This window comes from Syngnathus acus, chromosome 13, assembly GCF_901709675.1.
Source record: "Syngnathus acus chromosome 13, fSynAcu1.2, whole genome shotgun sequence".
Lineage (NCBI taxonomy): Eukaryota > Metazoa > Chordata > Actinopteri > Syngnathiformes > Syngnathidae > Syngnathus > Syngnathus acus.
The window spans coordinates 15,737,096-15,761,027 of record NC_051098.1 but is presented as its reverse complement, the minus strand read 5'-3'; the positions used below and the strand labels follow the sequence as shown (position 1 = coordinate 15,761,027).

Here is a 23,932-nt window from a genome sequence, read left to right as displayed (position 1 = left end):
AGTAACAAGGAAGCAGTGCCACGTTTTGTTATTGAGTGGAAGGCACTGGAGGAGGAAATGTCATTGCGAGGAATGTCTACTCACTCTTTGTGTCGAGCTGCGCGGCGTATTTGCTGAAACCTTTGAGGAGCACCTGCTCGCCCAACAGCTCCAGGAAGGCAGAGAAGGCGGGCGACGCCTCCTCGTTGTTGTACATCTCCTCCTCGGTGCTCTGGCCGGCACGGCACAGCAGAACACCCACCTTGTGCTTCTGACTTAACTAGTGAAGACACACGGATGGTGAGCGAGCAAAACAAACGCATAATATTTGTGTGTGCTAACCCCTTGCTCGTCCAGTTTAAGGAGCTGCTCCGTGACTTTCGGCGTGCCCACCGCAAGCCTCAAACAGGAGACGCTGAGTTCGGGAACCACCTGCTCCAAGACCTCCTTGAGGGGAAGGCCGCGCACCGTGCCGTGTCTCCCCGTTGACGGCACCCCGTCCTCCAAGATGGATCCTCGCAGCGTTACCAGCTGTGTGCAGGAAATGACGCCACTTAACTTTGCATTGTTCGGTTTTCTGTTGTTGTTTTTTTTTACTTAAAAAAAAAACCCCATTTAGGTTTAAATATGAAATCACTGCATAATACGACTCTTTTAAGTCCACAAAATGGACATATAATTCTTCCTGATCAATTATTTATGGCCATTCCCACTATATTTCCATACTATAATGGCGCAATCAACGATTGGCTTTCATTTTGATGGATTACCGTGGCGGCCATCTTGACTGTGAACATGCGAAGGCAATAGTATAATAAGATGTTATGAGACGGGGATTGCCATATTGATCCTCCGCGATTTTTATTTATTTTTATTTTTTTTACGAGCAGCTGCAGCTCAAGGCCCGAGGAGCTAAAAGGACAGATGATTAGTAGCCTGGGAGCTTGAAGCAAGTCCCATCGGATGACGGATGGCCTGACAACTGCTCATAGGCCGGCGGGCCAGAAGCAACATTTTTCCTCTCGGTCGCACACACATTTTGCAGCGTGACCACAGAGAGTGCGTGTGTGTTTCTTAATGTCCATTTGTATTGTGAATTACTATTCCACTCAGTTGCGGATTGCTCCCCCACGGGCAAAATTGACCTGCTTCAACACATTAAGCCAATGGGAAAAAAACAAAAAGCGAAGATGGATTTCAGAGTTGCTGCACCTCGACGCATGCAAAAGCAAACACGTTCTTGAAAAAAAAAAAAAAACGACTGCGGGTTGGCTTCCTGTGGCTTTCTGGAACTTCGCTCAGAGGGATGCACGTACTGTATGAACGTTTGAAGATGGGGGGGGGGTGAGGAAGTCTGCCCACCTTGCTGCGTCAGCGCCGTGAATTTAATGGGGGGACTAAAAGCGGATGGATGTTTCAGAGCAGCTGCGCCTCGAGTCAGAAAGAATAAAGTCTGCAATCTATCTCGGGTGTTGTGTGTGTGTGTGTGTGGGAACGGCCTGGCTTAGCAACCAACCGCTGCAGCTCTGTGTACTTAGACGGCATAGCGGCTCCATTGTTGTGGCGCAGCTAAGGTGATGAGGCCAGGCAGCCATGTAATCCAGCTAAAGACAACACAACGGACAGTGCGCCCTTTGGGGCCTTGACTGTGACAAAGTCCGACAGGTGGTTCGGGGGGGAAAAAAGCACCGGGATCACAAAATATGTAATTGGGGTGATCCGCGTATCAAATTTGCGCTGTAATCATTTTTATTTTTAAGTACTGGGAAGAAAGTTAGCATTACGATTTACGGCCATCGTCCGGATCGAACGAACGCACGTACCTCGCTGGTTCTCACGATCAGCCGGTACTGGTATTGGTCTTTCAGGTCTTTGGTGTCGTCTAGTTTCTCCCTGCGGATGCTCACGGCCACCGGGCCCAGCTTTTCGTCGGTACCAAAATAGTTGAAGTGTTCTGGTGGAGAACGGAGAGGTTTTGGGGTGTGTTAAAAGGATTACAAGGAGAAATGTAACATTTTCTGATGCAATTAACAAAAAGCCGCACTATGAGGGGAATAAATAAGTCTTGTAAAGCCAGAAAACGGATAAACATGCTGCCAATTAACATTCTGTGGCGTGTTCCACCAAGTTATCCCCGCATTTCACAGGGCATCTTGCACGCGCCTACTCTGAAGCTCCCGAGCTAAGCCCCGCTAATGCCGACACCACAGGCGGAGTGGGAGTCCAACGAGCGACGCTTGGGTAGGAATCATACTTGACAAGTGTTCCTGCACAACTCTGACTGACAGACAAGAGGGATGGTGAAGTCATGGCGTACGCGTCGTATCTGCTTAGCTTCCGTGCCATCCGCGTCTTGCGGTGAGATGTCAGATTTTTTTGGGATGGGTCGCCATGACATGCACGCACGGATGGCGCGCAGGCATAACGCGGGACAGCTGAGTCAGAGGAGGAACATATTTTGGGAACCATAACCTTTATGCGGTCGCGCGGCCTCGGGGGGTGTCTCGCTTACCACGCATACACATATAGCATCTGCCACTAATTAGGATGCTGCCAGATGATGTCTGCCTTGGGGATGCAAAGGTAGCCCTCTATTATACAGTACTTTACGAAATCGGCAAATAATGACAAAATTTGATCGAAATAAATGATATAATTTTGACCTCTCAGAAAAACGCCCGTTATCATCTGTCTACATGTGCTGCGACGCCTTTTGTGTTCCTATTCATCGCTGAAACGGTTACAACAGATGCTCATTCATGGTGTTTGGATTCTTTGTGAGCATGAGACCAAACAGACTTGGGCCTGTTTTAAGTATACAAGGTGTAATCTGTTTTATGTTGAGTTTGACAATAAACTAGAAGAGGAATTAAACAGCTTGAAGCCTCGTCTCTGAAGAGTTTGTTTACTATCTAGCCAACTGCTGCTGCTTACGTGAGTTGAATTCACTGCCACTATACAATGCTGGCTTGCATTTCAAAGCAAACATTGGAAAAATTGTATTTTATAAATCAGGTTGCTCATATCTCAAGGCACATTATATGGAGTTAAATATTCATCTTTCAAATGATGTCTGCTTTTCGGGAGAGCCAATAATTCTTACGCTGATCAACGACTAGCGTTTCGAGGTTGTCACTGTAATGGTGCTGTTAAAAGCTTAGTTAGCCAACAGTCTGGTGGTGGTGGATTGACATGTAATCATGAAAAAAAAAGAAAAAAAACAAAACTCTGGGATATCTGCCAGCTTGGCTCACTTTGTGAGTTCTCAGGCCCAGCTGGATATTAACTGTCACACCATGAGCTGGTGCGGCTGTCAATTGGGGAAACACTGGCGGAACAAAACCGCACTAACACTGTCAAATTTCACAAGTACATCCAAAAATGATTTGGAATATTTCATCATTGCGGTCCTTCAAAATGCATCGCTTACCTTTCCCGTGGAAATAGTCCCTGTAGTACCTAGCCCCGAGGTCAACGTGCTCTATGCTGTACTCTTTAAGCCTCTCCAGCCTCGTGACCTGCAGTTCAATGGGCATCTCCACCACGGAGATGCTGGCGTTACTCCTCCTCAACCAACCCCTCACTCCATCTCCTCGTCCTTCTCCCCGCTCGGCCGATGAGCTGAGGAAGCTTATGTTACGTTCCCCGTGGCCGCCTATCTCGTTAAGGAAGTGCGGGCAGCTGAGGAGCAGCGAGCTCGAGCCGTTGGCCCCGGGAGGAACGTCCGTGGGGTCCGAGACCGTGGAAGGTGTGCTTGTGTCCAGGCCCATAGTTAAGTCCTCAATGCTGGCGTACACGGGTTCGGTACCGCTCAGAGGCAAGGACCTGGGCGCGGAAAGAGACACGGAGGCGGCAGATGCCCCAGTGGCCGTGTTCCTCCGCTGGGTCACAAGGTCCCGTTGAGCTGCCGCCTCGTGGAGGTCAAACAGGATACTCTGTGCATCGTAATGGACAAAGCTCTTTGGGCACACCCACGCCTTGTAAGGGGCATCAGATGAACCCCGTCCAGCGTCTTCGCTCGTTTCTCCCTTGCCGCTGTCCAGCTCCACCCTGCTGGCGCTCCGAAGCTTCTTGAACAAGGACGAGGTCCCCAGTGACGATTCCGTGCCGCCGCTTTTCTTCCTCACCCGCTCACCTCCGTCCTTCCTTCGCTCGTCCCCGTTGAGCGTGGAAGCGGGCGAGGGAGCGCCGGCCGGTTGGGAGTCGGCCGTGCGCAGAAGTTCTCTGAGACGCGACGGCGCCGAGCTGCGCTGGTCGGGCCTCTCCTGGTGGAACTGGGTGAGCATGTCGAAAAAGCTCTGCTCGGGGATGCCCTGGACGTCGATGGAGGAGCTGCTGCCGTACTCTCTGAACAAGGTGACCATCGCTCCCGTGCCACGGACCTCCGCCTGGAACGAAACAGAAAAGAGTTTAAGATATCCATCCATTTTTTTTCTTTGGTAGGTAATTCTCCCAAAAAAAAAATCAAAACTTTGTATGGTGCCTGTCATTTCTTTTTTTTCCCCCCCAAGGGGGGCAAAGAAAAAAAAAAAATCAAAAAACCGTCCCACCTCGTTCTCATCTTGTTCACTCAGCGTCACCTCACTGTTGGAGCGTTGCCTCAGCGGGGGGAAGGCGCGGAGGTTCAAAGGTGTACCTCGCTCAGCCGCGAACGCTCCGCCTCGGAACTCAACATCTTTGGACCAGCGCCGCGGCAACCGGGCCACTCCGCCTCGTACCAACCCGACGTCCGAAGACAGCGCCGAGCAGTCGTCGCCGTTGTGGTGGTTGCTCATTTGGCCGTTTTCAAACAGCGACTCTCTGGACTGGGCCCGACGCGGGGGCCACTCGGCGATCCGAGCGCGGACCCCCATTTTGGGTACCGAGACGCGGGGCTGCAGCGTCGCGTCCGTTTGGACCAGGTGGCCATTGGGGGGGTGGCGATACGGCGGGTGCTGAAGCACCCCGCCTTCGCCTACCCCGTCCAGAAGGTCCGAGGAGGTGCAGGTCACCCCCCTGTCTCTGTAGCTGTTCATGGTGCCCTCAGGGAGCTCAGGGCAAGATGGAGGCCAGGTGGGTAGGGGGCTGGCATCCCATGTCAGGAAGGATGCAAAAAACAGAGAGGAAGGGGCACCACACCCAAAAACATCCCTGTTCTTCTACAGAACTCACTTCACTGATCCATCATGGACCTCCTCCTTCGATTGCTAGAAGTCCAATTAAAATCTGAGAAGAGAAAAACAATCATGAGCATTCACAAGTTTAACTCACAACACAAACATGGGACCTAAATTCAATCGAGTGGAAAACGGAGCACCAATTCGATTTAAAAAAAAAAAAAAAAAAAAAATGTTAAGCTGTGCGACGGCGAGCGAAAGACAGACAGCATATTAAGGTGCATCGATATGACGGAGGATTTCTTCCGTTGAGACTAAGCTCCTGGAAGCTGACAAGGGATGTTATTATCACTCACACTGTGCACTCAAGTGCACGCACACACACACACACACACACACACACACACACACACTGTACCCTACGGGCACGGCGGTCTCCCACAGCTCCACCGCACCGCTCGGCTCATATCAGAACCACAAATCCACATCGAGAGCATCCCAAAATCGTAGCGCGGCACGTCGTCGTGACTAAGCATCTGTATGTGAAAATCGAGAGGTGTTAAGACTGAGGCGAGAGAAGTGCGTGTCCTCTTGTTGATTGGTTTAGCTACTTCCAGATTCGTGTGTCCTCAGAGCAGAGTTCACATGTGCTGTATGCACACTTGCTCCATTTATGCTCCTCTTATTTATTATGTTATTTGTTTATTTATTATTTATTCATCACTCTTATTTATTCATTGTTTGTGCCTTCTTGTTTTTATTTTTTGTGTTGTTTACTTGTTGTGTACTATGTCTTGTCACCGTGGGATAGTGGGAACGTCATTTCGATTTCTTTGTGTCTTGGCATGTGAAGAAATTGACAATAAAGCAGACTTTGACTTTTGGACGTAGCCGTTGCTACATTTACAACTGGGTCCAAAAAAAACCCAAATATCAACAAAAGGTCTACTTAACTGTTTGGGTTTGTTTATTTAACAGCAAAGTCCATCAAATCCACTGGCGTGATGATCGTATGCTTCCTCGACCTCCATTTGAAGCTTTTGTGTTTTACCAGCTTTGATGCACTCTGAAATAACAAATGCACTTTATGAGGCGACAGCAAAGTCGCTTCTGGTCCCATGACTGCTTTCCTCATATGAACACATATGTGCACTGTGAACACAAGTTCTGACACATTTTGCCTATGGTAAAGGAAGAAAAAAAAAAAAAGGCGCCCCACCACTCTGATCACGCTTTCATGCTCATCCAGAGAGCAGTCCTGTGATCCAGTATCAGGCTCAATCCCAGATTATCCTGACGCAGCTGCAGGCGCCTCAGAATGGCTTCATTATGTGCCTCGGAAAGCGAGACGGACGGACGGACGGACGGAGGGGGCCAGCGTGGTCTGATCTTTACCAATGACCTCTGTCATGGGATGGATGAAGCAGACGGCTCATGGGAGAGGAGTGCACCTGACTGTCAGTCACTGTCACACGCTCAATTAAATGAAATTGTACACAATCCTCTGAGAGTGACGTCTGAAGCCTTATTGTGCGTCTCTACAAGGTCGCCACTGTTATATGACGTCAGTGTGATCACGTCCATAAAATAATCAATGAATCATTTAGTCTGGGTCACAGTAGGTGAGGTTGAAAATTGATATACTCTAATTTCAGTGCTGAATTGCTTAAAAAAAATTACTTTAATAATAATATTAATAATACTTAGATAAATAATAATAACAATGATGGAAAAAATGAAACCAATAGCGGATTAAATGACAATGGCAAGATCCAGCAACTGGTTTGAAAAACAGATGGCGGCACAGGTGATTTGACAGGAGGAGATTATATGACAAATGACAATACGGCTGCCCCGGCCGGCGACTGTGCATCAAACATTGATGCCAATTTAGCTTCTGGTAGAGCAGGCTGGAAGTTTAATGTCAAAGCAAACAAAAGAAAGCAGCACGCTTTCTCTATTTAAAATGACAACATAGCTTGAAGCTAACGCTATTGTTTATAGTGAATAGAATGAACAATATTAGTGCTGTACTGACGAGCTGTGAAAGTTGAAGCGTCTCAATTTTGTAGACCGTACGACTCTCACACACATACTCCTCGTTTGACGATCATTCTACAGTATTGAAAAGGGATTGTGCAGCATGTGAGGTGGGGTCAAAGAACAGAAGGGGGAGGACGTCAGGAATACAAGTAGGACACACAATAGAGAGACGGGGGTAGTGGGAATCGGCAGACATAATATCCCGAGGGGGAGGCCCATCAGTGTCGGACAAATACACTTCCAATCAATACAGATCAATTGGGGCTCGCTTAACCTAGCGCAGCATGCTTAACGGCAGTATCTTTAGCTGATGGGAGAGGAAGCTAAGGGGGTCAGTGATTGTGTGAGCGTTGCTGTCAAAAAACAGCTGAGGCACACAAAAAGGCATTTTTAAATCAGATTGCTGCGGGAAAAGAAGGATACAGAAGTAGCTCCAAAGTTTAGGATTATTTCAGTGGTGTGACGTAAAGAGCAAAAACAACACCGTTTATAATCAGCTTTCGCATAGAAAAGAAAAATGGAGGCCTAAACAGCCATAATTATATTCCAAGTGCACGCAATCCCTTCACCAAGGACACACTTGGTGAAGCCTCACAGCATACCAATGAAACCATGGATGACCTAATCGTGAATCATCGCCTTGCGGAAGCGTTTCTTGGTATGCTGTGGTATCAAAATAAAACCTTCAGCACTTTATACACTATGTCAAAAAAAAACATTTGTACAAAAAGATTGAAATAAACTCCCATACCGTCAGAACGAAGTAATCTCTACTGCATACATATTTCAGAGGATTAATTGGATAGAGAGAGCGCCTGGTTCTGAATTCGATGAGGCTAACAACACTTAAGTGTGTTCCTTGTGTGAAGGATAAAAGCATATTGATTTTACGCCTTGGGAAGAAAAAAAATAAAGCCACGGCGTTTGCTTGTTATGCTGTAGTAGCACGTGTAAAGGGGGAGGGAACCCCCAATGGAGAAGGGGAGGGGGCTGCGCCATTCACAATCCCGAGACTTTCAAGATGCCTTTTCCTGCTCTCCGCCGCCGCCGCCATTGTCATCGCAGCCTGCTCTTTAAATGGAAAATGAGGCTGATGACGAAGGCTCGCACGTGGCTCAGCTCCCCGCGGAGACGAGCTTCATTAAAATGAAATTAGGGTGGAAAGAGAGGCGAGTGTCATTTGAGGGGAACAGCCAGTTTGCAAAGATGACTTGCAACAAAGTAGACGTCACGCTTCTAAAAAAGGGAGAAGTGGAGAAAGTCTTGCCCGGCTTTTTTTTTTTTATTACGGCAGAACATTCAACGTCAAACGTCAGTCGAAATAAGGATAACTGCGCGGGAGAAATGGAACTGGTCTGGCTGGCTCATCCCAAGTTCAACAATACGGGGGGGTCGGAATGTGTCATTATTAACATAGTCATAATGACGGTGTGGTTGTCATCATGGAAGTGTCATTGTTGGTGATGGTGCTCATTGTTCTCCCACAAAACCTGCCTTGAGAAAACCTTTGTGATTTGGCGCGTTATAAATAAGATTGACTTGGCAAAAATAAAAAACCAGACAAATGGGAATCTAAATATGCCGATGACTTCTTGCGTTACCAGACAATAAAAATATCGATTCAAAGACGCATTGCAGCAGAATAATCGATTCTAAAAATATTCAATAGTTGCAGCCCTGGCCTACCTAAAATGTAAAGTGAATTGTTCAAAATGTTGTTTTTATCTGGTCACCAAACAGCATCCAAAAGGTGAATCCATGCCTGCCAAACTAAATGGAGGTCACAAAATAATTTGGACCAACTCCAAATTTCTGAAATACTGAAAGCTACTGTGGTCGTGGGGGATGATGAGAGGAGAATGCATTGATGAAATCACCCACAATCCACACTGCTCCTTTCACCAAAACCACTCAGAGAGGGCTGCTTGTCGCTGTAGGATCATTATGCCGTTAGCGGTCGCCATAGAAACGGGTAGGTGCGGAGGGGCCGTGCGGTGTGGGCGGCGGGCCGCGTGCAACGGGGGCACACAACCTGAGCGTGATAAATAATAAGACGCACTACTGTGATGCACATTAAGGTGGCCGCCTCGCAATGCAGCAGACTGCGGCAAAATCCACTTTGGAACTCGGGTCGTGAGCACGCCGGTCAGGCCGCGCTCCTCGCGGCCACGTGCCGCCGAACCGCCGAGGCGTGTCGAAATGAGCTGAAAGAAGTGGGAAAAGCTCACGGCCGGCCGGGGTGCTCATCAAGCAAGCATCTGCTACTTATAACACCATCCAATTGTGCAAATTCCTGGCATTTCTATAGCTCAGGGGGGGGGGGGGGCAAATGGGACTGCGGCCCGCGGGCCAATAAAAACTGACCGTAGTTTGGAGACCCCTGCTATAGATGGTTGTCTCGCACGTTACAGTGAATTAGGCGGCCATATGCCACGCTCGGCAGACGGCTTTGAGATTTACATCTGCACAACGTGGACCTGTTGACAGAGTAAGTACGGGGGGGGATTAGCATGGAGGGACCTGGCTATGTCTGGAGCTCACTCTTTGCCCCTCCCTAATAATTATCCAATCAGTGTCGAAGCAGGCTGTCCATCCGCCCGCTCTACAGACTTTGTGAATCGACGAAGTACTTTATTCATGTATTCGCTATCTGAACAAATATGGTGCAGCAACACATGTAGACAGATAAATTAAGAATACTCACAGGCATTCATTATTTGGGCAAAAAATTACTATTATTGGGGTAGTCATTTAATCGCTCAGTTTAGAAACTTTTTTTAAGTGTATTATATTTGTTTCAAAGAGGCTAAAAATGGTGACATTAGAGCTTTAGTACATACATGTAACTACATGCAACACTGCTGTTTTCTAAATATCAGAGACACGCCTCCCTCTGTCTCTCTCGGGCCATCAAAGCGAGTCTCTTGGCGTCAGGTGTCTGACGGAACACAGCGCGATTACCATCTCGAATTTGTCAGGGAGTTACTGCGTGCCTGTCGCCGGGTTTCTGGAAGTCAGAAGCGCATCCTGTCTTGAAAGAAATGTCAGATGCATTCCTAAGCGCTGACAAACAATCAGCTTCCTCTTTCTGTCCAATTGTTGCTTTTATTGAAAAACACCATTTTTTTTTTCCTATTCCACAAACTTTCTTGCCCAAGAGCATTAATAAAATGGATTTAACCACAAAGCAAGACTCTCCCTGCTCCCACCAATTAAAGATCTTATTTTGTGAAGTTTTATCGATATGCTGCAAGACAAAGCTCAACGCATCACCAGAAAAGGAGCTTAGCCAACGGCTTAGCTAAGATGGCGTGAACAAAACAAAAGACTCTAATCATAAGAAGAAAGATAAACATCTGACTGCTGACAATGCAAACTCATGCAGGAGGGCAGACAATAAAGGAGCCGCGTTGCGACCCCCCCCCCCAGCTTGTGGCCCCCGTGGGTGTGCGGTGGGACTAGATATGTTTCCACGTAGCGGCGGTATTGACGGGTGCACCATCACAGCTGTTGTAGCTCTCATGCAGACGTCTCAGGGGAAGCTAGCTCGCTATCGGGGAAGGGGGGGTTGGACTCGAGCCATTGAGAAAAAGCTTCCTGCTACCTTGACATTGAGTTGTGCATTCATAATTGGGCATGATGTTAAATTTGCTCCCCATTCAAAATGACGAGCATTCCCAGATAAGTTCGTGACAGCGTTGCCACGACTTGAAACGCATCTGTCATTTTCAGTCTGTCAGGTTTGGAGGATCAACAAGTATGGAATCATTGGTAGAAGTTGGAAAAACTGGTTTGGGTTTGGTTTTTTTCCAGAGCCATCAAAGAGTATTAACGCCTGACGGCAAACGTCAATGTTCCGAGATAATCGTTAAAAAAAAAAAAAAAAAGCCGCGAGCTGTAATCTGTTATATTTGTGTAATCAGAGTGCAATCTTTGCAGGATAAGCATAATTCCTTTTACAGGAATTAGAGCGGCAGTGTTGATTTCACAGGTAAACATATCACATGACTAGGTGGAAAGAACGTTTTCAAAATTCATTCTTATTTTTCTCTCAGAACAAATTGCGTTCGACCTCAGGCGATCCAAATTTTTTTTCTTCATTTTTACAGCGGAAATGTCCGTGTGAGGTGCTGCGAGTTGTTTCAAGGTTCTTCCTGTAACCGAGTAAGAGCAGTGACAGACTAATGAGGCTAACCGATGACGAGGCCCCAGGAAGCGGAGGCCACGGGGGAGGGGGGGGAGTGAAGACGTTAAACGGGGGGGGAGGCTGAGGAAGACGTGCTAACGACCAAATCTACTAAAAGCCGCTCTTCGTTTCTGCGCACTCGAAAGCACCTTGAGGTCAAGTCGTGATTCTCATGTGATGTTTGAATAGCGACTTGCCATGTTAACAAGTAACACGAAATACATAATAAACCAGAAAGATGAAATCATCTTGACTGAGGCCATCCTTTATGTTTACGGTCCGCTTGGCGGTTGTAATTTGTGGCGCTTTACGGGGGTTCCCGTGACAGATGTTCGTAATTGTTTGTTGACCCTAAGTGATAAATAGAACGCCCACAAATTACAGCCTTGACAAAAAATGACCAATAAAGAAAATTAATCACGCTGTATTATTTTGATCCGGGGCGATCCAAACCAATTGGATATAGAGTAGAATTCAATGGATTTAGCAGATGTAAGCTCTCACTTGAGCAGCCCCCCCTTCTCCCGCTCTCAGACTCATGTCCGAGCTTTGGACTAGCATCTCAGTACTTCTAGGGACCGGATCAGGAGGAGGTCGAGCTAGGGCCAAGTCTTAATCAAAAATTCCTAAAGCACAATCCTTCATTCTGGATCAGATGATTTAATCAGCGCAAGGCAACAAGAGGAGTCAAAAAAGGGAATTTAAGGCTAAGAATCCGCTCCAGCAATAGCCAAGACACTCCAAACTATCAAATCAGTCTTTTTTTTTCTTTTCTCAAAGCCTAGCAAGCGAGCATGAAATTGATAAACGTTCATGTCATCCTTTGTTTTAGTTTTCTTGATATTTTTGGGACATGGCTAAAGCATCGCCCACTTCCCAATTATACGAGAAAAATGTCTGTGTCAGCAATTATTTGCAATTGCGACATGCGGTGAGCGAGCTACTTGAGATTGCCTCATTCTTGCCGTGGGAAATAAAATAGTCCAGCCACTGGAAAGTTTAATAAACACAAATATATTTTTTTCATTCATAATTTCAAGCCTCAGTCTTCTCTTTGCTGTGTCAAATTTAGAAAACATTTCTTTTTGCAAGACAACAACTTTACATTCGATTAAATCCTGACAAAAGCAGAAAAATCATCATTTTGACCAACACGAGAAATTGAATTGGCTTAATAACGATGAATGCAGCTGACTAATCGACTTGTGCTTTTTACTGACATAATTATGTTGCCGTCATGAGTGAGAGATTAGAAGAAAAAAAAGAGACTAGAGCAGAGTTGTGCCGTGGGCACCACCGCTAGTCGCCATTAGTTGTGTTTGACTCGGTTGATTAATGACAAGTGACACCGTTGTCCTCGTTTTATCCACCTACTCGGACTGATGCGTCAACAATTATGAATACCGAGCGCCTGGTGGGGTCACTTGGAGCGTGTGCAACAATCCGTGGACTGACTAACAGTACAATTCAATAAAGGCCTTGCACCCAATGGTAGCAAGCGGTTTGGACCTTAGTGTATTGAGACATTGTGCTGTTAGCGGGCTCCTGGCAAAACGGGAAATACTGCTCGGTTGCAGCGCGCCGCAGGAAGGGCGACGGACGAGCAAACCAGGCGAGCTAGTTCCACTGTTGTTGTGAGTCACTGCAGACGTCACAAAAGGACGAGACCCAATTTCAGATGGTTTGACTGAGCATGTTGGTCAACGTAAACACACGCAACGGGTGCCGAGAGACATGGTTCCAAGACAGACGGACAGGAAGTCCAAATAAACACACGCGGGGAATTGCAGATCTCCCTGTGTGTGCAAGCTGTTTGCTGGGCGTGTGTCACGACAAGCAACCGTGTACGTTGAGGTGTGTACAAACGCACGTTTATATAAACTGCACGGTATGTTGTTGTTCCTTTTGAGTTTGTTCTCCAGCTAACACGGCTGAACTAGTTCAAACGAGCTGGAGCTACTTTTTGTTGTGTTTTGAATGGGAGGGTGTAGGAGGGCGTGCTAGGTTCAGGTGCTAACACAAGGAGCAGGTGCGGGTTCATTCAAGTCAAAAGATAAGAAAGGGGATTTTACTCGAGGACAAGCAACAGACTGAAGATGGCAGGAACATAAATCACAAGTTTCAACTTTTCAGAGACGGATGAACTTGCTACGAGTGTCAATAGCTTGCAGAAAATGAAACGTGACTAGGAAGATCAGTCAAAAAATGTTGAATTCCAGGGCAATTTGGTGAATGAGTTCAAAGATTAATAATGCTTGTGGAGTTTCTTTTTGTTGTCGGCAATACACGGCGTATTTATGACCAGACCTTCCTGTCCAACAATCGGCCCGTTTCTGACAACAGTTCGAATGGGACGGTTTTGTATCCCCCCCTTTTCCAACGGCCTTCCTTGTGTAAACAAGGAAACCTGCCATGTGGTGTGTATAAACAAACACTATTATATGCCATCGTTGCAAAAAGTCAACACGTTTAATATATTCCAAATATTGGAGATAATACTGAAGTGAATAATTGATACCAGATCAGAAAAAACGTGGGGAGAGATGGACAAATCTGAGAGAAGGACGAGACAGCAATGGAGACAAGAGTGGCTGACCCCATTTCTGCCATGAGTATGCTTTGTCATGGGGGAGGTAGGAGGGGGAGTCCAGACATAAACCTACAATGACAGGGCTGCTGCTCAAGCAACCCCCGCCCCAACACACACAAGCTTCACACAGGGATACACAATAGGTGCAAATCCCGACAGTTGCACCCGCTGAGAGACAAGTGAAGCCAGGGGTCTTTATCACGCCCTCTCGCTTACATGTTCTTGAGAAGGAAACTGATTAGCAGGAAATGGAAGTGGCTTCAAACCACATGGAGCTAACCCCCGTTAGCAATTTGAGAGCCAATTTACAGAGACGAGGCTAACTGTTAGCGTGTGGTTCAAAATGATGACGATAACCCTGGAGCAATAATTAGGTGCAACTCTGTTATCACTTACAGAATCAACAAAGTGCAATTTGGGATTGTTTCAACAAAAGAAGCAGGTGCACTTGTTTAGACGGTTTGAAATGGGCGTTAGAAGGTTCTAGAGGGGATTTTTTTTTTTATGAGGGATCATTTTCTTCACTTAAACACAAGAGACACTTCAGAATCTTTTTTTGGGTGGACTGAATGTTTTTTTTTTTTGCATACAGCCATTTTAGGCAGTGTTTGTTTGAAATGTTTACACTTTTGCGAGATGCTTTCAAATTACAATCTCCTAAACACGGTCGTCACAGCCAAACTGACATAAAAATGAATCATGACGTCATTGATTAATTGACCCCAACTTGACTTTCATCACAACATACACGAGAAAAAAATGGTTCGTTTTTCAAGCCTTAGTACGGCCTGCTGCTATCTCTTAGGCAGACCAAAGCTTAATGTAGAGTCCTTTAATTTAGGCAGATAATCACTTGTTTTACTTGCAGATTTCCTCTTTTAAAAAAAACAAAAAACCCACACACACACACACCATGTGTTTGGGCTCTAAATCCCGCCTGGGCGCATTGCAGTTGACACCCGCATTACCCTTAACAACTTCCACTCGAAGGCCTGTTGGAAAGATGGTGCGGTCGACATTTTTTCAAGCCATCCCCGTCCATGTGGGGACCACATCAAGAATGCAAAGAACGTGGCTGCGTGAGCCAGTTTTATTAAGGGAGGGGGGGGCTCGGAATAATTTAGGGAACAAAGGCGTGTGACTCTGGCAGAGGATGAACTCGCCTGAGTTTTGAGTAGACTGCAGTTAGGAGCCTGGGGTCAAAAGCCCAGCAGAGCAGAATTTTAAAAGGAGGGAGGGGGGGGGGGAGTAAACACTCACTTCAAACAGCAGCGGGAGGGACTTTTGTGAGAGCAGGAAATTGCCTCGAGTTGACGCGCATCTCTCGACTCACTGAAAGATGCGCATATCCACACTTGCGTCACAAAAACGTCCCGCTGAAGTTATTTTACACCGTGTGACACTTGAGCGTTTCCGGACGCTAAGACGGGCGGAGCAGCTGCGAGATGCGACCTATCAGCTCACTCGGAGAGGAGGATTAAAGGCACTAATCTCACCGTTTTGGCAGGAGTCCTTGAGATGGTGTGCTAAGTGGGTTAAAGCACACCCAAAGACTAATAATCGCCTTCCTCACGCCCTACCTAGGTCTGGCAACACCAGCCAAGAGGAACATTTACGTGTCCCGCGGAAAGCTTGGACAGATCGGAGGATTATATTAAATAAAAAAAGGAGTATAACTTAATTTGGAAGGACATTCGGAGCACGGTGAATCACTGGCCGAGTGTTCTTTGCCCTCGGGTTGCGTCTTTTTTTTTTCTTTTCTATAAGGCTCTGCTGTCTTTTCTTGCACACCTCCTCTGACATGTGACTAAGGATCCTTGTCTCGGTTTAGACCTTTTCATGTTTTTCCCTCTCAAGAGCCCTAATAAAATGATACGTCTATCCTATTTTCTGAACCACTTCTATACGTTTAAAGCTAAGCCAAAGACAGAACTATTTAGCGCTTCGTTTTTAAGGGCCGTGGCTAAAATGGCACCACGTGATTCACTTTGGAGGCCAGCGTGAATCGCCTCCTGCCCCGCTATAAGAAATTGAGTGCATTCGTTCGCATCAGCAGCTATCTGGCACAACTGCCTCGTGCGGTTAGCTAGCTAGTTTTGCTAACGCCTCCAAAACAAATCTTCCCTCTAGTCTGCAGAAAGCTCTGCATCAACCCAGTGGGATGTATTCCAGCGAGCGGAGGCTTTAAGCGGATATATTTTCACATGTCGGCATAAGAACGATACCAACGAGACAACGTGGCATTCATTTTTCAGGTCATGACTCAGCAGATCTGGATTAAAGGAACGGGAGGTGGCGTGACACACAGTCTGTTCTTTACTCTATTAAAAAAAAACGTTTAGGTACAGTATGCCAGTTTGACGTGAAATAAACCCAATTCAATATGTTTTTAAAAAAATGAAAACTGAAGTGCATTGATGACTTAAAAGAGCCTGTGGGGGAACCTTACTAACAACAGAGGCACATAGCGAGATCACTATTTGTAATGGCATGTGAGCTTTACATGTGTGTGGAGTCAACACGGACGGAGGCACAGTCGACACACACGTCTGAAACTGTAGTAGTCCTGCATTCAGGGCTCTGATCCAGCACGGTGCCGGCCAGGGCCCCTGAGAAAAGAGGAGCTGTTTGCCAGCGAGTAAGAGCAAACACGGTACAGTGGGTCCATTGAGACGGAGCTGAAACGGAGATGCAGACGCCACTGTACAAACTGACACTGGGAGAAAAAGAGAAACAAAGCAGGCAGGAGAGAGAAAGTGAAATACACCACAGCAAATAGCACCGGTGATGATAATGTTTTATATATAGGCATCAAAATGCAGAGGTCAACTTTGGCCCAACATATGGTTCTAATGCAGCTTGATGTAATTTATGTCCGCTCGTTGGTTGCAAAGTCGGCAAATCAATCACAGAGGAGGTGAGAGGGAGTTGTACACCCTGAGAAAGATCTCAGCCCTTTAAAACTATCTCAGGCATTTGGAAAGGCATCTCCAAAGAAGAATTTGGCCAGTAATAACAGCAGAGTAAAAAAAAAAAAATGGCTCCCCACTCTGAGCAGCTGGAGCTCCGTCATGTTCACTCAACTCTCTCTCGCAGGCCCGGCCGGTCGCACGGCGCTGTCACGACAAGCCAGAGGTCCGTTCTCATTCTTTGGGTGTTTGCTTAAGAGCGTGTCCAGGGTGTGGTTCCGCAGCCATGCATCTACGTACGCCCACACTCGCTCTGGAAGGCAGACACTGGCCTACTTGTTCTCCAGGCGTAGACGGGAAACGTTTGATGACCTGCGATAGTCTTTAAAGAAAAAAAAGGGGGTACCAATCGTGGAAACAAGACGGAATGAGCCAAGCAGAACCCAAACACACCAAAAAAAAACACAGACTGCTGGTTTCCAGCTGTCGGAATTAGACGGGAAAAGTTTGCGACAAGGTTGTGGCGCTGAGCTAATAGCGGGTGACCTTCTGCAAACACGCTAGTCACCTGCTAGCATGCGCGAACAAAACAGTTTTGCCCTCTTTTGCCTTTTCATGAATGGTTGCAAAAAAAAAAAAGGAAATCCACTCGGCGATACAAAAACATCTCCGGAGACATAATCGCACAATAGCGAGTGTATTCCAACCTGCGGGTTCACACACACTGCTCACACACTCGATACCCCCGCTGAGGATCTCACCTCGCACTAGCTGAGGATTGAATCACATTAACGGAGCCTTTTTCTATGGCGCCGCTTCATCTGCTTTTTGTATGCCGCTTCTTTCGTCTCGTTCTTGCCGTTTCTCGTGTGGCGCTTTACCAAACACACACACAAACAGACGGTTATCTAATCACAACTCGGTTGCGGAGTTCACGGGCGAGCACACACAAAAGGGGGGAGAAGGTATCACATGACTTGGCTTGAATTTATGCTTTTGAGTCAGTGTCCACCTTCTTGTCTTTAAATTGTTAGCTTTTCTCCCACGATGATAGCGAAGCCTAATGTTGCGTGGAGATACACCCAAAATGGTGTCACTTCCTTCTTCTTCCCCCTTTGCTGGGAATGAAGTCACATTCGAAGACAGCTCGAGTCTGGTCGGCGCCCGCCGCAAAAAAAGTGGCAAAACGGCTAATCGGCAGCGTCTAATTATGCCAAGGTCAATCGTGGCGACAACATTGACAATTGTCAAATTGTTTGGAGTTTCCGTGACCAAAATACGTTTCTGTTATCTCCGTGTGGTCTTGCTTTTGGAATTTTGTGGATCTGAAATGAAGATATCCATGGTAGCGAGGCTTCACATGAACATAATTGACTCTTTTAGCACATCAATGGCGCTTGTGTGGATCGGCTGCATGAAATCTGATTTTGGAAATAGGGGGGCGGGGGCGGAGAGAATTCAATTTCTTATCCAGTAACTTAAAAAGAAAAAAAAGTTCAACACGAGGCATTTGTGGCATGACCGCATGCTGCATTAAATGAGCGAGACAAGACAATGGGGGCTCAACGGTCGGAAATCATGACTCGTGATGTGAGTGGCAAAAGAGGCGGAGCTAATAAAAGGGAAAACTATTTTTCATGTTGCATCATAAAAGGTTTTGCAGCGAGGCAGAGAAAAAAACCCCAAAAAAAGGCAAACAAATGGGACTGACTGGCAGAATGATGCCCCAGCCAACATTTTGGGAAGGAATTTGAGAGCATTATCACACTAGAGACCAAAAGAGATTGTTTTGTGTTTTACTCACATCCTGGCTGTGAGTAATCTCTTCAATCTGAAGGATGCAGCTCTGCTCTCCTTGATGCCTGTGATTCACATCGCATCGCACGCACACTTCCTGTCCAACAGCAGCCTGACCTCCAGCTGAAGAGAAATACAACGCTGATGCTATTTCACACGAGGGGACTATAAAGTAAGGGGTCATTATTGCTTCGCGGCGGGAAACAAAAATGTGCTCAAGATGGGGGGGGGGGAATTTATACTAGCAACTGGCCAGCATAATTAACTATATATATATATATATTTGTTTTTTTTAGAAGTAACTGACCTATGACATGATCATTAATTGAGTATTCAAATAAAGAATAATTTGAGTATTCAAATAAAAAATTATTTTGCATCAATAAACGATATCACACGTTTGAGATATTTTGGAGCATTATTGGGGTGGAAAAAAAACCCTGAGAAGCTTCGAGGCAGATATTGTCACAAATGTTTTAGGGGGGGAATCGAATTATTTCAGTAATTTGGAGAACAAATGCAGCCTTAGTTTTGTCCAAACAAGTCAACCACAAAAACAAACCATTTTTGGTTATTACCTAAGGCGTGACATTTTTAGAGCCAGCTGTTATGATATTCAAGTCAAGTCAAGTCAATTTGTATAGTCTCAAAGGGCTTCACATAGACAAAAATTGACAATTATTCTCAAATAATATTAATGTTGCCGCTAGTTTATTACTCTGCAATGATACTGCAATTAAAATACATTGCAAATGATCTTCAGATGCACTATGGATGAAATGATGTACGGGTGTGTCTGGCCAAATCCACTCCTGTTCTCTCCATTAAAACAGATGAAGGCCAAATAAGATGTCATCCATCCAGGATTTCCTCCTTCCAAGACTATTTTGGCATGGCGTCGAGTCTGCGACATGACAAGGCACTCTCTCGCACGCATACATAAACCACCTGTTAGCCGTCGGCCATTTTGGTCAAGGCTGGGGTCAGCTCCCAAATAAATATAAAGGCATCACACAGCAGTAAATGGTGACAATTCATATTAACGCTTTGGAAGCTTCCAGAACAAGACATCATCATCCTTGTCGAACGAACGAACAATTGCGGCTTTTATCATCGAAGATCTCTGGAGCCTTTGACGTCACTATTGCCCGCATGACAGAGGCAAGTGTGTATAAAGCCATAGTGATATGAAAGCGTGAAGGAATTGACAAGCGTTACAATTATGCCGCCAGTGGAAATGTTCCTTCGGCACCATCTTGTCGTAATATTGTAAAAACGGGAGCCTTGTGTCAATAAATGAGCTTATTTGAAGTGTCTTTGCGGACTTACGGATGGACGGCTCTGCTTCTGCGGCCGGAGCTGACCAGTGGGAGGACGCGGGGGCCGACCTGTGGCAAGAAACGCCGCCTCGACATCTGTGTTTATCCTCTGGCGAGAAGCAACAGGCTATATTTACCCCGGTCGAACACGACCGGCCGGCACGGGGGAGTCGAAAAGGAAAGGAGGATGCAGTCTGGGATTTTTGCAACGTCTGGTAGAGGCATTTCACTTTCACATCCGCGGTGAGCGAGCGGGCGGGCGAGCGGCCTTTCCATTATCGCTAATGTAGAAAAAGGGCCCGTTGAGGTCATTGCGTGATATTCTCAGTCCTCCTCCACACAGATTACCAAATGACACCTTGAGGGCATTTTCAATCCGTTGCCATCTGAAAGCGCTGGATTGATGAATTGGCCGACGCTTTATAGCTGCGGCCGGACGTCACTTTGCGTAAATCACGTGGCTGTTGACACGCTGACTTATGGACGGGACCCCCTCACCAGGGACAAATACATCAGAGGGAGTGATGACAGGCTGCGGCAATACTGATAATGGCCCAGAGCTATTTCACCGTCAACTGTACAACGCGCGCTCGAGTCTAATGGCACAACCTGTTCACATTAGAGTGATGGCGCTGCAGCATATTTCACAGCTTACATTTTAAATCAACGTAGGGCCTCGTTATGCGTGTAAGAACGGCTCGCAACAGCGTGGCGATTGGCTCCGATTGGTTGCCAATCAAATCAAGGTCTCTATAAATCTCTAGAAAGGATATGAATGTAAATGACAGGTGTTTAGCTAATGTAGCATGGAATCGATTAGCGCACTTAAAGGGAACGTCAAAAAATGGTTAATACTGTCCTATGTCGTTATTAGTATTGCGTTTGTAGACGATGAATTTGCAGCAAAATGCACCAGTTTCTGTCCATCTCAGGTGGCAGCCATTTTTGCCACTTGCTATTGGCTGGAAATGACATCACAGTGCCTGCTCAAGCAACAACCAATCACAGCTCAGCTTGCGCCCATCACTTGATTGCATGGATTTAAACAGGTCGATTTTACTGCTTAATTCATATTCCGCATTCATATTCCAGAACAAATTTAACCTTTCAAACTATTGGACCCCAAAAAGAAGTTGCACGGTAATTTTACTGTACTGAGTACAATTTTATTGGTCATCAAGGCACACAATTGATTTATCTTTTTGATTTACGTTTATGAGAGTGGTTGAACTAGTTTGTGCCAAAAGAACAAGATGATGTCAGCTTTAGCCTGCATCTAATAAATTGGTAAATCTACTGTTCCAAAAATGTCTTTGAGTTAATTATATCTACAGTAGTGGTCTCACACACCCAGACACACACACACACAACAAACCGCTCCCACATTGATGCAGCTGTCAGTTTGCAATGACACGGTCCAGATGGCATCGGAGGCCTAAGGTGTCTTCCTCACTGTGTGCGCGGAAAATTCAGTAATAATTGTGATGGATGCTAATTAGTGTGCGTTTGACGTGTGTGGCCTAATTCACCGTAATAACCCAAGTCACCCATTCCCAAGATGTGCAAAGACGAGGACAAAAACAGTTTTGAAGTCTGCCAAAAAGTCGGTGCATTCAACGTGGCCCCTCGTGCCAACATGCTGTCTTGAAAAATCTCACAAGGCATCCCTATGGTGAGATTGCTCACTCGCAGAATGGTTACGACAGAACTGCTTGTGTCAAGAGCAGAACAAAGTCAAAAGTGGATGAGTCACCTCCAGCCAACCATACATGTCCAGTGATTCACGTCACGTTTACAGGTGCAACGTGGGTGGCTCGGATTCCATTCTCCTGATGACAAGACGCTTTGTTTGTGTACGAGTGCAAGTTGCTGATATCCTTTTGATTTGGTAGAATAGATGACTGCTCTCTTTGATTGCAGCTTTCAAGAAACCAATGAAGAGATTTGGGCCTGTCTGAACAAGCAAAAGCTCAGGTGTAACTGACATTTAGGGATTAATTATAAATGAATCGTATTTAGCCTCTTTGGGTCCTGTTACCATCCACAGAATAACTGCGAGAACTGGGTCACCACCTAAAACAAAGCCACTTGTAGTTTTAAGTTAAACAACAACAGTGGAACTTCTGAAATTGACCAAATTTGAGAGTTTGAGCAAAATTATTTGGAAGACAGTTGATACACTTCAAATGATACTTCAAACGTTGCCTGCAAAACAACATTTTACATATATAGATTTTCCTTCCATTGCAAGAAGTAAAACAGCATTTTCACAGCAAGAACATTTTACGAGATTCTTCCTGCGCTAGCATATCATTAGCACCATCATCGTCTGATGTTCCAACCACAAAGTTGTTGCTGCCCTCGTGTAACTGCACGTGTCTTACATGATCATATTTTCAATAACCACTTAAAAGACAACTGAAGGTTGAGGCAGAACGGCCAGGTAGTGGCTAGTACGTCTGAATCAGGTATAGAAAACCCCATTTTCCAAACCACAGGCATGGGAATGAGATATATGCAAAAGCTGCAAAGTTGAAACTGTCAAATGCTGATGACCCTACTCAGAATGATACCTGTATTCACTTTTTTTTTTGCTTTTAATGGAAATGCACACCTCAGAAGCTAGATTGTTTACAACCCTGCCACCACCATAATACTCGAGAGTATATAATAACTTGCCAAATTCTCATCTGTACACATAAGCACACAGGTCTTTAGGCAACCGCACAAGTCCAAACACGCCACAGCATGAGCAATCCTTCAATTCTAAACATGTTGCACGAAATCTATCCAGGTAAACCGGGTCGGGTTTGAATCGACCACATCAACACAAGTGCGAGCACGAATATGCACAACCTTTCCCACGCCGCCTGCCACAGGCAACTTCCGATTCCTGCACAACCTACTAATCAACATGCAGCGCTCGTTCGTGTTTGGGGAGGGGGGATCGCCGACCCCCCCAACACAACAACAAAGCTCTTATTGTCTAGTTTTGCCGTGCACGCTTGAAACCTGACTGTGATGAACTCAGGTGGTGAGAACTACAACTAGGAAATCTGCATAGCGCACTGAGCATGCGCAGAATGAGGACCAGAGTGGCTCTCTGAGGGCAGTTAATAAAAGTAGCCGGCGTAAACCATAGGCTCTTATCTTAAGTCAATGGTTAAGGGTTGAGTGATTGGGCGTGAAGAGTCGCTCGCGAAGCGTTTTTCCCAGTGGAGTCGAAACGTGGTAAAGACGCAACGAGTAGTATTTGGCTGAAAGTTGGCTGCTTCGGGCAGCTTCCCCGAGTTCAATGTTTGCCTAGCTCGCTCACTCGCCACTTCTTTTTCGCCGCTTAAAAAGAACACAGTCGGACCACTTGAAACTGTTAGAAAGAGCCATAAAAAGAGGTCCTACCTTGATGAAATTGCGGCGAAGAGCGACTCGAGCGGCATTAAAATTAGTCTCCAGTCACGGTAAGAAAAAAACAAGCAGCCTCCAGTTGCTGTTCCCTGAGCGAGACGTTGCCAAGAATGCTCAACCGAAACCACGGCGGACCGCGGAGCCGTGCTCGACGACATCGCGCATGCGCAGACTCAGCTCACGGCCAGGGGGCAGCACTAATGGGCTTGCGACGCAAAGTGGACAGTAAATAGCAGTCTGGAAAATAGGTAGTGGAAATGTTACATTTTGTGCATCATCGGTGATTTTCAGCGTAAGAGTAACAGGGTGTATTTCATATTTACGATTGACATGAAGGAAACGCTCGATGAATTAATCACGCTAATTGATCGCTTATTTCTAATGTCCTATCGTGGGTCAACAGCGGCACCCTCTGGTTGCAAGGCAGAGCGCCCGGCCAAGCGTTTCTGTACCCTTAGGCAATTCTATTGATACACCGTAGCGTTTGAAAAACATTTTTACATCAGCACCATATTGGTCAACAACTCAATACATTAAAAAAAATACATACGCCGTCTTTTTCTTCAATTTTTCACATTTCGGTTTTACTTTCCCACAATATTAGTGCG

The 23,932-nt window shown here is 46.1% G+C and overlaps 1 protein-coding gene across 2 annotated transcripts in view; it reads right to left on the bottom strand.

The window, feature by feature from the left end:
• The window catches only part of sipa1l3 (signal-induced proliferation-associated 1 like 3), a 31,720-nt gene extending 8,263 nt beyond the window's left edge, over nt 1–23,457 (bottom strand). Inside the window, exons 1-6 of one of the 2 annotated variants that reach the window (XM_037266955.1) lie at nt 23,319–23,457; nt 4,530–5,184; nt 3,410–4,367; nt 1,803–1,933; nt 322–510; nt 85–259 (exon numbers count right to left, since the gene is read on the bottom strand). In XM_037266955.1, the coding sequence (XP_037122850.1) occupies nt 85–259; nt 322–510; nt 1,803–1,933; nt 3,410–4,367; nt 4,530–4,994 (1,918 nt within the window). In that variant the 5' untranslated portion in view covers nt 4,995–5,184; nt 23,319–23,457. The remainder of the gene's footprint in view (nt 1–84; nt 260–321; nt 511–1,802; nt 1,934–3,409; nt 4,368–4,529; nt 5,185–23,318) is intronic. The other variant, XM_037266956.1, reaches the window with a different exon arrangement.
• Nucleotides 23,458–23,932: the final 475 nt, after the last annotated feature.